The 13,556-nt window shown below is 33.5% G+C and overlaps 1 protein-coding gene across 3 annotated transcripts in view; it reads right to left on the bottom strand.

Annotated features, from left to right (window-relative positions):
* The window catches only part of ARFGEF1 (ADP ribosylation factor guanine nucleotide exchange factor 1), a 155,963-nt gene that overhangs the window by 89,904 nt on the left and 52,503 nt on the right, over positions 1–13,556 (bottom strand). For 2 of the 3 annotated variants that reach the window (XM_045075690.1, XM_045075689.1), the window contains exons 5-7: positions 13,213–13,392; positions 10,665–10,941; positions 7,030–7,140 (exon numbers count right to left, since the gene is read on the bottom strand). In XM_045075690.1, the coding sequence (XP_044931625.1) occupies positions 7,030–7,140; positions 10,665–10,941; positions 13,213–13,392 (568 nt within the window). Of the gene's footprint in view, positions 1–7,029; positions 7,141–9,483; positions 9,515–10,664; positions 10,942–13,212; positions 13,393–13,556 lie in introns of those variants that run through there. The other variant, XM_045075691.1, reaches the window with a different exon arrangement.

Genomic DNA, 13,556 nt, shown 5'->3' with positions numbered 1-13,556 from the left:
TACAATTCAGAAAAGTATTAATAGCCCACAGATACTCAACTGGACCAAGAAACTTCCGACATTTGACCTACAAAAATAATGGCTTCTCCCTGGGTTTTGATCCTACAAGTTATCAGAGAAACACAAGTTACAACTGTAAGATATAATCCATCTAGTAAAGTGATATTAAACAACATACATTATATAAAATTTAAATACCCATAACCTTGATCAAAGTATTCCTTTTTTAAAAAAGTATTCCTTTTTATAAATTTATCCTAAAGTGCTAAAAGATAATCTATGATGAGAATGCTCCTCAGAACAGTGTTTATAAAAAAGCAAAAACTTGAAAATAATCTAAATGTTTGCAACGGCAATGTTATATCCTTCACTTTCAAGATTGGAAATATCCTTCACTTTCAAGACTAGAACTTGGGATTCCAGTAGAACCCTGAACACACCTCTATTCCAGGGCTTATAATATTGACATTATCTATTAATGCAGCTTTTTCCCTCACTAGATTTTAGAATCTTGATAGTCAGAAGATGTCTTATTGTCCTTGAAGCTCTAATACGCAGTCCAACATTAAGTATTTTTAAATAGTAAATCTTGAATCTATGTTATTGAGTTGAATTTACTAGCACAAATTCTCTGATTTGGCCGATATAGCACAGTCAGAGAGAGGTAGGTATGTTACAGAAGTAAAAAGATACGCAACTAGAATTTATTTAAAGAAAGTTAATACAGAGCAGGTTGAGGATTTTGCTGTGGGAGAAGACACTGAGCATGTTTTCAGAATTCAAACTAATTCAGAAAGATTCACAGTTCAAGAAATACAAAGTAGAACTGATAATTAAGAAACACTTAAGTGACAAGAGTTGAGGCACATGCTGTTTGAAGTATCTGCTGCCTCTCACTTGCCTGTTCTACACATGGGGCCACAGCTTTGCAGAAGTTCCTTTCTGACTGAGCAGCAGAAGTGCTGCCCTTACAGGAAGCCCTCACAATAATTTTGCAAACAAAACATCAAATCCCCAAAAATAAGAGGCCGAAGAACCATTCAGTAATCACCAAGAAGAACAGTGGGAGAAATTAAAGATCTTGAAAGGAAGTGCTCATGAAATGGCTTAGTAAAAGTAAGTGCGTGCTTTGGGTTTCAAAGCTTAAGAGAATGTAAATGGTGCAACAGAAAGAAAGGTTAAAATGAAGAGAGAAGGGAAAAAACGAAAATATGAAGGTATTCAATAACCAAAAATTCTAAAGGCCAGTATTTGTTATGAATTACTCATACATCAAAATTGATAAGCATCTAATGAAAATGCTATACAAAAAAAAAAAAAAAAAACCTAAGGGAAAAAAATCAAGAATAACAGAAAGATTATAGATGATTCACTAAAAAAAGAAATGTAATGGCACTTATATTTGAGAAGATACTTAATTTTCATCCACAGAGAAACGCAAATTATAACCAAATTAAGAAGTGGATAAAGAGAATTCCATACACAATGGAATATTACTTACCCATGAAAAAGAATAAAATCTTGCCATTTGTAACAACATGAATGGATCTAGAGGGTATTATGCTAAGTGAAATAAGACAGTGAGAGAAAGACAAATACCATATGATTTCACTCACAGGTGGAATTTAGGAAACAAACAAATGAACAAAGAGAAAAAAGAGACAAAAAAAAAACCAAACTCTATTTAAATACAGAGAACTGGTGGTTACCAGAGGGGAAGGGGGAATGGGTAAAATAGGTAAAGGGGATTAAGAATACACTTATCATGATGAGCCTTGAGGAATGTATGGAACTGCTGAATCACTATATTGTACACCTGAAACTAATACAACACTAAACGTTAAATATACTAGAATTTAAAAAAATAATAAACTAAGAAACATTTCTCACCTAACAGGTTGGCAAAAATTCAAAACTTTAAATTCCACTAGCAATTATCAAGAAAAAGGCACTCTTATATATTGCTGGTGAGTGCAAAATGGTACCAAAAAAAAAAAAAAAAAAAAAAAAGAGTGCATAATGGAACAATACCTATGAAGGGACATTTAGCAATAGCTAATTAATCTTATTAATTTACCACTTGACCCAGTAATCTCAGTTCTATGAATCTTTCCCCAATCTAAACCCCCACAAATATGAAACAATACAGATGTACAGGGTTATTCATGGCAGCATTACTTGTAATAGCAAAACACTGGAAATGATCCAAGTTCCTGTCAATAAGGGACTAGTTGAGTCAACTATGATACATCCACATAACAGATTACTGTGCAGACAGCCAAGAGAAAAAATAAGGAAAATTCCTACAACTGAAAAGAGTATTTACAGCATATATTAAGTGAAAAAAAAGGGGGGGTACCAAAAAAAAAAAGGAGAAGATATACAATGTTTTGCCAAAAAGAAAGAGAAATAATGTTAAGTACCTGCTTATTAATCTGGGGGAAATACATACACACACAGGATAAACTAAAAGCTAATGAAAGTGGCTACCTATGTCAGGCAGGTCAGCAAGGAATGGATAGAAGAATTCTGAGTATATGTTTTATAAAATTTTTGACTCTCATTCATGCAAGTGATTTTCAAATAAATAAATCAATAAAATAGTTAATACAGTTTACTATTATAAATTATACAACTGTAAATAGTGTAGCTATTATTCATCCTCAGTAGGATGCATTCTAAATACACATATATAAAAAAAATTGAACTTTAGTAAATTGTTGCTGAGAATTTGGGTTTTTACTGTGGGAAAAGGGAAATACAAATGTGAAATGTAAGAAGATGAAGAAAAATCTAGTGGCACTGGATGTGACCTGGAACTATCAATATGAACTTGTGACGGTAGATCTCTCTGTCTCTGTACATTACAAAGGCTAAGAAGTAACGACACCATGACACCTCAGCAGGAATGAGTATGCCTAGTGGCTAAATATAATTGCCCACTAAAAAGAACAAAAACTCCTTAAAGAAGCAACTGATTCCAGAGCTGGGGCAAGGGAAAGTTGAACATTTAACTTAAAACACCTTGTTTCCAGAAAACAAGGAAATGCTCAAGATAATAGAATCACATCAGAAAGACACAGGAGCTGGATTCCTACTGGCCAGCTCAAGAACAAAGAATAATGGTAAATGATTATAATAAGATGAATAGCAAAGAACTCATGAGCTCACAGTATTATTTTTTTTTTTTAAAGAAGAAGAGCTCTTCTCCATAGAAAAGCGTCAATTAATGTTAGAATTATGAAATCACTATTTTGTAACCAATGCAATATGTAAGTCAAGGATCATTCATGGATGCTAAAACCACTAACTGGAAAGATCCTTCTATGATCTTGAAATAAGATTATTTATTTCATATTTCAGTTGACCTACATGGGGCTTAGGAGGGCCAATCCCTCATGTAGTTGAAAACTGTGTAATTTGACTTCCCCAAAACTTGACTACTAATAGCTAAATGCTGCCCAGAAGCAGCATGTTACTGATAACATAAACAATTGTTCAACATGTATTTTATACTGTATTTTTACAGTCAAGTAAACTAGAAAGAAAAAATCCTAAGGAAATCATTAACAAAAAGAAAATACATTCACAGGACTGTATTTATGGGGCAAAAAAACCTCACATAAAGCAAATCCATGCAGTTCCAATCCATGTCATTTGTTGAAAGGTCAACTATAGTTAAAAGGTAAAAAGTCTCCCTTACAATGAAGAGACCTGTGGTCACCATCTTAACCAAGTGATGAAACATTATCACTAATATGGGTAACTTGTTGTTATGAACCAATTAACTAACATGATGAATAAAAAGTACCAACATTACCTATGCAATATTCTTGCAAATACATTTAATCTAAATTAGGTAACTGTTATATCAACTCAAAATGCGTAACACTCTACAAACAATATCATACTCTTTAAAAAAAGGTAAATGTTATGGAAGATGGGGGAAGAGGCAAGAGGACTTGTTCTAAACTAATGAGACAAAAGAGACAGAATCAAATGGCAGCAACTGTACTCAGATCCTGTACTTAAAAAAGAAAAGGGAAAAAAGTATATAAGAGAGACATTTTGGGAATTTGGGGACATTTTAAAATGTAGTATTTATATTAAATATTCTTAAAATAGTGTTAATTTTCTTAGGTGTGAAAATGAATTATGGTTATGTATAAGAATGCCCTTATTCTTAGAAGATATATGCTAAAGTATTTAGGAATAAAGTATCAAGACATATATAGCCAATTTTTTTAAAGGCTCAAGGAAAGATGAGCAAAACGCACATATTCACATACATGTATGTGTGTGTGTGTAGGTCTATTTAAAGACACATAAAACATATGCACCAAAATTCTTAACAAGTAGTGAATCTAGAGAAAGGGCATACAAGTGTTCATCGTACTGGTCTTTGGACTTTTGTCTAGGTATGAAAACATTCTGAGTAAAAAGTTAGAGAAAAATGAGAGAAAAATTTCACTTCACACTCTGAATTGATATGTATTCGAGACTGGTGAAGTTTTTTTGCAAAGGGCCAGTTAGTAAACATTTTAGGCTTTGCAGGCCATATGGTCTGTTGCAACTACTCAACTCTACTTTTGTAGTGCAAAGATAGCTATTGAAGGCAAAACATAAACAAACGAGCATGTGTTCCAGGAAAACATTATTTACAAAAATAGGCAATGGGCCAAATTTGGTTCATGGAATATAATTTGCCATCCCCTCATATACATTATTAAACTTTTAAAGACTGCATGGACACACAATGCTCTTTCTTCTCTGATTCTAAGTATACAGGGTTTTAAAATTCATATTCCTCAAGATTATGGCTTCAACTATTAATTTTAACAGAAGGACTCCCACCTATAGCACCTGCCTTGATATCTTACATATTTCTATATTTCTATTATGTATTTCATAAAATTCCCACATGGATGGTGTACCAGAAGCACATTTAGTAGTCAAATATAATTTAGTACATTTTTCCCCAAGCCAACTTCTCTTCCAACATGATTTAATTCCACTAGTTCTAAACCATCCAGCTACCCATTTAGGCTGAAAAACTGGCTGACCACCCATGCATAGAGGAGTTAACACAGTAAGCCTGAGACTCCCTATCCTCAGAAAGGTAGGCTTTTAAGGTTGGCCCTTGCCTGGCCCCCAGGAATTTACATTTTGGGAGGGTTCCCACCATTCCCAGAACTAGTAAGAGTGGCTCACTGTGCCTAAACCACTTGCACAAATAATGTGGTTTATGCTAAAAACCAGCTTTGCTTTAGGAAATCTGAAATTTGGGTACATGCAAGTAAAGGGAGACAACATAACTTTGGGCACTGAGTCTAATGACCTGCCCTGGTAACCAGCACTCACAATCTGATGTGGAGGAATTAAGAACCTTCTGTGTGACTTCACTAGGACAGTATGCCTGAAGTGTGCATTTGATTTCCTGCAGACATTTCCCCATATGCCTTTTCTCTTTGATGATTTTGTACTGTACCTTTACATGATAAAAATTTTAATGGTGAGCATAACTAATGAATTCTGTGATTCCTTCTAGTGAATCACAAAACCCTGGGGTATTCTTGGGGATCTTTGACACACCTTATAATTTCTCTTTCTCACCCAGGTATTTTATCAGTTGCAAAGTCTTCTTGACTTAACATTCATTATCTCACTTCCCATTCACGTTTCCCTCTCCATTTCCACCGTTTCACCTTATTGAGAATTCCATTACTACACTAGTCTCCCACTGTACTTTCTACTTCCCCACTTAATTTCTTGGTACATAATTCTAATTATTCCATCTCTTAGTTTAAAGATCCTTGATGGTAATTTATTTTATGATGGAATGAAGCCTAAAATCTTAAACCTTTAATCAGCAAGTTTGTTCTTTAACCTTAGTTTCTATTATATGATATCACATATTTTATACTTCAGCCAAACCACTAGCTGTCAATTTCCAGGTGGTAGTCTGGCAGAAGTCCTCTCCTCTAGACTTGAGCCAACAGAGCTTCCAATACATCAAATACCACTCCCCATACCTGTGTGAATCCATACAGTCTAAGTTCAAGTGTCATCTCCTACATGAAGCCTTCCTCGATCACTTAAGCTGGAAATAATCACTTTTTTTTCTGAATTTTAATAGGATGTTAGCTGTTTCTTTGTAATGGCACTTATCATTTGGTCTATCTTGGATTAACTTTTGTATCCCCCTACAGTGCCACCCAACTGTATGCACTTCCTTAGTATTTGCTGAAAGAAAAGATGAAAAAACGAGAAGGCAATCAGATGGATGCCTGGGGTTCTAGTGTTTCATTAAAGAAGAAAATATATTCTTAGGAATGATGCTATAAGTGGGAGTTAGATATTGCTGAAACAGTGTTATTCTCATTCAAGAGCCATACTGTACATTTAATTATACTTCTAGAAGTGTATGTAGCAAAGTACTATGCTTACTCCCGTGCAAAAAAACATGGGTAAATAAGCTTCAGTGGACTGGTCTCAAATCTAATCCTCTCTACAAATAGTACTATTTATGGAAAATGTGAGTTAAATTCCTAACAAACTTTACAACATCTTTATAATATAATCCATAAGATAGGAACTGGCCTTATATCAACTATACATTGGTTGTGATAATAAACGTGTAAGAAAGCATGGATTTTTCCAAAAAAGATACACATATTCAAAACCAAATCAATTTTAGTATTTTCTGGTTTATAGAGTTTCGAACATTTAGGAGTATAAAGCATGTATCTCTGCCACCAAACATAAAAACAAAAAAATGAAATGGCATCAACTTTTCTTTAATGCAGTAGGGAAGATTTTATGAAAGGTTTTTATGAAAGATTATAACTGAACCTGGAGGAAAAAAGGGAGTAACTGTTCTATAATTAAAGATACTTAAGTATTTTTCCTATACACACACTCCAATTTGAGAAAGCTTGTATTTTTGCTCCACACATTATATAAATAGCCCCCGTAGTGGGATGAAATATTCAAAGACAGAAAAAACTAACGTTGAGTGAAATACACTACCTCCAACAACGATGTTCACCATTTCTTCTACAATGCTCTGTACAATGTCTTGTGGCTTTTCCTCACAGTCATGGTTTTCTCCATCATATAATATGTCATTTTTAGATAACGCTTTAAAAAAGAAAAATCCAAGAAAATATGAACTTTTTGGAAATTTTACTAAACATTTAAATTTAAAAACCTTCCTTAAAAATTAAGAATAAAAGAAAATATGATAAATGAAACTAGAAGCGATTACAAGTTAAACCTTCAAAATTCGTAACTAACCCAAATTAAAAATATTTATAAATTCAATCAACTTAAAAAATGCTTTACCTGACAAACTATTAAAAATGATGATTCAACTTAAGTAGGTTTTCTAGATTATTCTTTTAGGAGCCAAATACTTTGAAGTATTTTGAATGAAACATTTCTTTCTTTTTTTTTTTTAAATTTATTTCAGAGAGAGAGAGAGAGAGAGAGAGCGAGAGAGGGAATACAGGGGGAGTGGGAGAGGGAGAAGCAGGTTTCCTGCTGGGCAAGATCCCAATGCAGGCTTGATCCCAGGACCCTGGGATCATGACCTGAGCTGAAGGCAGACACAATGATTGAGCCAGCCAGGTGCCTCTGAATGAAATATTTCTAACACATCTGACCTCTTATAAGTATATATTAAATGTAATTAGAGCCTACATTGATTAATTCAGTTCATCAGTAATAACAAACTCATCATTGTGCCTTAATATTTTTGAGGTTCTTAAAGAAGAGACATAGGGCTACCTGGGTGTCCACCAGTGCTTTCCAGCCCTTCCTTACTCTTTCCCCCCAATAATCCACATATCCAGTATAAAACCAAATTTAACAAGAAAAGAATTTGTTCCCCAATTTAACAATCAAAAGCAAATTTAAAAGCCCATCAGAACTTCTGAACAGCTTAAGAGAAACTGGTAAAACCTGACACTCCAGAGTTAGCTTGCAGATAAAAATAGGATTTCCATTGGGTTTTCTGAAATGACGCAAATATCTCAGGAAGGCTCAATTAGCACTTTGGGATGCTTTGGGATCTGGGACCCTACTCCAAATGGCATCAGACTGCATATTAGTTGATAGGGTTAATACACCCACTCATACTACTATAAAGGACCACTACTTATGATTCTGGCTTCCAGAATCTTGTCCTCTCTATTGTTCACCACTACTAATCTATATTTGCTACATTCTATATAATACTGTATGCCACAAGGGGAAATTTGATAAATAAGCACACCAAATCAGTTTTATTTTATAAAAAAATTCAAATACAATAACACTTAAATTTTTAGCAAAGTAAAAATATATAAAATTACCTCTAACAAGGTAATTTTTCCACCAGCCTTAAGCTTTGTACTTTTTTAAGATTTTATTTCTTAAGTAATCTCTACACCCAACATGGGGCTTGAACTCACAACCCAGATACCAAGAGTCACACACTCCAATGACTGAGCCAGCCAGTGCTCCTAAGCTTTGTATTTCTGTGCTCTAGTTGGCTAAAATTATCTAGAATCTGAAAGTTAGTTTCAACAAAACTAAATACACACAGTCACTAATATGTGTATAAAATAACTAGTGAATCAAGAGTCAATTCTCACACAAATAATCTAACAGAAATAGATTATAGTAACAGTAATATTACACACAGGAAATTATTAGAGAAGTTAACTATTATGTCCAAAGTGATAAAACTAATTAGTGATAGAGAAGTGATTCAAAGAAGATAATCTAACTCCAGAGCACTCTTAACCAATGCTTCTCAGGAAGAATTTTTATTTTTATCAGCGATTGAGAGAAAATACCTCTAGGGCCAAAGTAATCATTACTATAATACAGCGAGTTATGTTTTATTTATAATTCTGTATCCTATAAGGTGACTCATACACAGTAGATGCTTACATTCCCTGGGTCTCAGCCCATGTTGTTTCTTCTATCAGATAATCTTCTAGCTAGCCAATTCCAACTCCTATATAATAAGATTCAACTAAATCATGATCACTTTCTCTACAAAGATATTGCCTAACTCTTCTAAGCAGAATGACCTTGTGCATGACACTTTCAGGATATTTATCACATTATACATCATTTATACACCCGACCATCCAGGCAGACCATGAGTACCTTAAGAACAATGTTTTTATCTCCATCAGTTTTTTAACCCTAAGTTCCACATAGTGCCCAGAACATAGTATGCTAAATAAATGGTTTACTGAATCCATGAAGAAATGAAGGAATAAATAAAGCCCCAGCTTTATTAGAGATTAGCCCTTTTAATTAGCCCCTTTATAAACTCACAGTAAAAGTAGGTGAAATTCAGGCAAGGGCATACTAGAACAAATTTACTATTAGCTTTACTACTGTCAATGATTGGATTTATCAAAATTACCCCTTTTAAAATAAATAGGAAAGGACTATAAAAAATAGTGAAAAGGCATCTAAACATACCACTGTTGATGTTCATGCCACTATTGTTGTAAAAAAGATGTGGCTAAAAAAAAAAAAAAAAAATCAAGAGCTGAAAATAAATTACAGAAGTCTTTTCTCAAAGAAAAATCTAGAATTCAGATAAACTCTTACTAAGCCCTAACCATCCTACCTCCACACATATACACAGTGAACAGGCAAGAGAATTTCCATCATTTTTTGACACCAACCTAAGAAGCAACAAAGGGAACAACCAAATTCCCTGGAATAGCAAAAGCTCAAAATAATGTTTGGAGGAAAAAAAAAAATCACATCATGTGATTATTTTTAGAAAAAAAATTAGTAAAATAAATAAATGTAATTTAATTTTGTTATCTTGTAACCCCTTTTCAAAAAAGATTTTATTTATTTGAGAGAGAAAGAAAGCACAAGCACACAAGAGTGGGAGGAGAAACAGAAGGAGATGGAGGGGGGATCTCAAGCTGACTCTATGCTGGGCACGGAGCCTGGAGCCCAACTTGACTCATGGCTTGATCTCATGAACCTGAGATCATGACCAGAAAGCCAAAACCAAGAATCAGATGCTTAATCAACTGAGCCCCCTAGGGCCTCATCCTTTTCTTATAAATAAATTTACTTAGAAAAATAGTATTGGAGAACGTCTCAATTTTAGTGATTACTACACATCAGGACATAAGAATATTTCTGTATGTTAGGCACTTGGTCTCTCAAAAGATTTCTTTTTATACTAAATTTCAGTACTTTATAGACCATAATATTTTTCCAAACCAATAACATTCTGATGACCTAAAGTCTTCAGTCATATTCCAGAACCTTACTAAATAAATAGGTCTATTGTTGGCTCTGAAACTAATTTTAAGGAAAAAACTCAAGTTCCTATACAACATGCTAACAGACACTTATGACCTCTTTTAGTGACACAGATCTCCTCCCAAACAAATCTGTAAATCATATTACTCATGAGATACCAATGAATGCATAGTATCATTAGTAGGTGTCTTATGTGTGGAAGTCAATTAACTTCACCACTTAGCATAGAAAAATCCACATTACCATAATGTGTCTGATATCCATGAAGGCATACTACCCTCCCCCCATTTCTTTACCAAATATGCGTGCCTACACTCTCCCCTTTAACACACATACACATGCCCCACAAAAACCCTTCTCAAAAAGATTACTTTCAGCTGCAGCTGCCTGATCAGCTTCAGTCTGTTCATTTTCTGCACTGGAAATATCAGATCCATTTTCAGGTTCTGTGTCATCCTGAAGGCTTTTATCCACATCATTTGTATGGGAATCAAGGTCCCCTTCATGTTCTTGGGACATGTGATCAACAGTTTGAGGTGGCAAATATCTAAGTTGAGGTGATTCAGGCTCATGATGGCTTACTGGAGACTGCAACAGATGATGATGCTGCCGATGCCTTTCTTTTTCCATTTGCTTGGCTTCCTGCAACTGGAAAAAAATAAAATAATTTTCCAGTACTGGTAAAATGAGTTGTTTAAAATGTGGAGGGATAATGTTAAGCTGAACTATAAATCCTTTATATATAAGGCAACACTTTATACATCAGAAGCAAAGAACATAAAATATACTAAAACTACACAAAAACAAATAACAGTGGTTACTTCTTAGAGGGATGGAAATTGGTACATAAGAACAGAGATGGAAGTCTTTCAGTATGTATCTTCTCTTCACTACTTTTGGTGTTTGAATCATGTGAATGTATAACCTAAACAAAACAAAATTTAAAAACTGAAATAAATTTTAATAGCCTCAGAATAATAATCGGATTATTGCCAATAGTGGATTTTCCGAAAACCAAATAAAAGTTTCACTAAGGGAGGGAAAAAGCAGATGGGGAAATAAAACACATGCTCATTTTAACTCATACATCAAAATCTAGATACCACAAGGAAGTAGTTAATAGTAATAGTTACCAATAGGGAGTGGAGGTTAAGAAATGACCAAATTAGAAACAAGAGTGGAAGGGAATTTTCAGTGTAACATGTTCTTAATGTCACATTGTTAAACCTCTTCATAATTAAAAAAAAATAATAAAACTGCATTTAATAAATAAAATAGCAATGAATACTTAAATTAAGTACTTAAAACTCAATCAGTCATCTTAATAGGGATGAAAAACTGTACAACAAATGTTGAATTTTATTTTAGAAGACATGTCATTATTATATATACAATACCACCTATAAAACTGGCTTACTTATCCTAAAAAGGTAATGATCAGAACCACAGGAATTCATTTTTTAGCACTTTATTGCTTTTAGACACATCTCTTCTGGTCCTCATGGCCTAATAAGAATGACTCTCACAGAGTTAATTTCCATAAAGGTAAATACTTTACTGTGCCCGAAATGAACATTTCATATTTCTTAGTAATATTCCAGTTTATGTGGAAATACCAGAGCTAATTATATGAATTTATAAAATAAATATAAATTTAAATTAAAATATTTTAATGCTCAAAAGGTAGGAAGAATCTTGTAATACGCATGGTCCAAATCCCATATTTTACAGATACGGAAACTGATGGGAACAACTAGATGCACAGTTGGAACTAGAACAGAATTTTCAGACCAATACTTTAACCCACTCATGAGAAAGTCAACTTCCAAACTAGCAGTGAAGAACCTACAACTTGCAATGGATTCCTACCCTCAGCCTAAACTTCAACAGATCTGCGCTATGGTTTAGTGGGGCAAGCGCATGCTTTGGATCATAGATAAGCATGGCACTGAATTCTAGTTCTATTTATTCCAGAGTTACAGAAATTCTAGAAATATCCTTTAAAAAAATGTTATTGCATGAAAATAAACCTTTAAACATTTTCTATAGACTTCCATACTTTCTAGACTAGGGTTTCTCAACATCAGTGCTACTAAGATTTTAGATCAGATAATTCTTTGCTGTGGAGAGGGGCTGTCCTGTGTGCTTCAAGATATTTAGCAACATCCCTATCCTTTACTAAATTCAGATTAAGTACAATGTCAGATTCTGGATTCAATCTTGAAACAAAAAAAAGGACATGTGTAGGAAAATTGGTGAAATACAAGTAGGCTCTACAGTTTATTTAAAAGTAATGTACAAGTGTCAATTTCTGATTCTGATTATTATAATATGGTTATATATAAGATGCTGGAAATAAGGAAAGAGAGTAAAGGAGATATCCCTGGAATATCTGAAGTTTAAAATGGGCTCAAAAAAACGTTAAAAGTTGATTTGTAATTATGAAGACCTGAACAATTTAAAAATATGGACAAATGATTCTTCAGTTGATCTCTTACCCTACCAAATGTATTTCCACAATATAGATACATATTTTATTTTTAAAGGATGCAATGACTAAAATATTTTATAGCAGAACAGATCAAATTAGGTAGTTTTATATCTACATTAAATTGATCTATTAAGCTTGACTACAATAAAAAATATCATCAATTCATAAACACGTCCATGAGGATAACAACAATAAATACCTTTCAAATTCTACTTGTGCACCATGAAAAATGTTTTTTCCAAAGTCAGATAAGTCAGCAAAACCTCAAAACAAAGCAAAATAATTCCACAGATCTCCAGTAAGTAGAACTGTAAATGAAAATATTCTTCTCTACAAGCACAAAAGATTTCACTGTAATTTCTCTATAAACTCTTCTCTATATTTGATGCCTGAGGTATTCTTTAAATCTCTCTGTTTTTAATACTTACTGCTTGGTTTTCCATGCGTGCAAAGATAACATTTAGCATCTGAGTAAGAGTAGCTTTGGCTGTTGTCTGATTGATGAGATTTTTGCTTGCTAGATAGATATTGTAACATGTTCTCACAGCTTGCAGTACAGTTCCTTCATGAATTTCTATGTGTTGAGATGTTACTGCAGTAAGTAAAGCCTTTAAAAAGACACACACACACACACACAAAAATAAATAAATAAATAAATAAATAAAAAGAAAGACACAGTTGAAGCAATTTTCTACACCCAGAGTTTCAGCACAAAAATATGAGTATTTTCAGACACCATTACCACTTTCATGTATACACTAACAGAATTCTC

Source organism: Mustela putorius, unplaced genomic scaffold, assembly GCF_011764305.1.
Source record: "Mustela putorius furo isolate JIRA1106 unplaced genomic scaffold, ASM1176430v1.1 tig00000151_pilon_pilon_pilon, whole genome shotgun sequence".
Lineage (NCBI taxonomy): Eukaryota > Metazoa > Chordata > Mammalia > Carnivora > Mustelidae > Mustela > Mustela putorius.
This window is presented reverse-complemented; position numbering and strand designations above follow the sequence as displayed.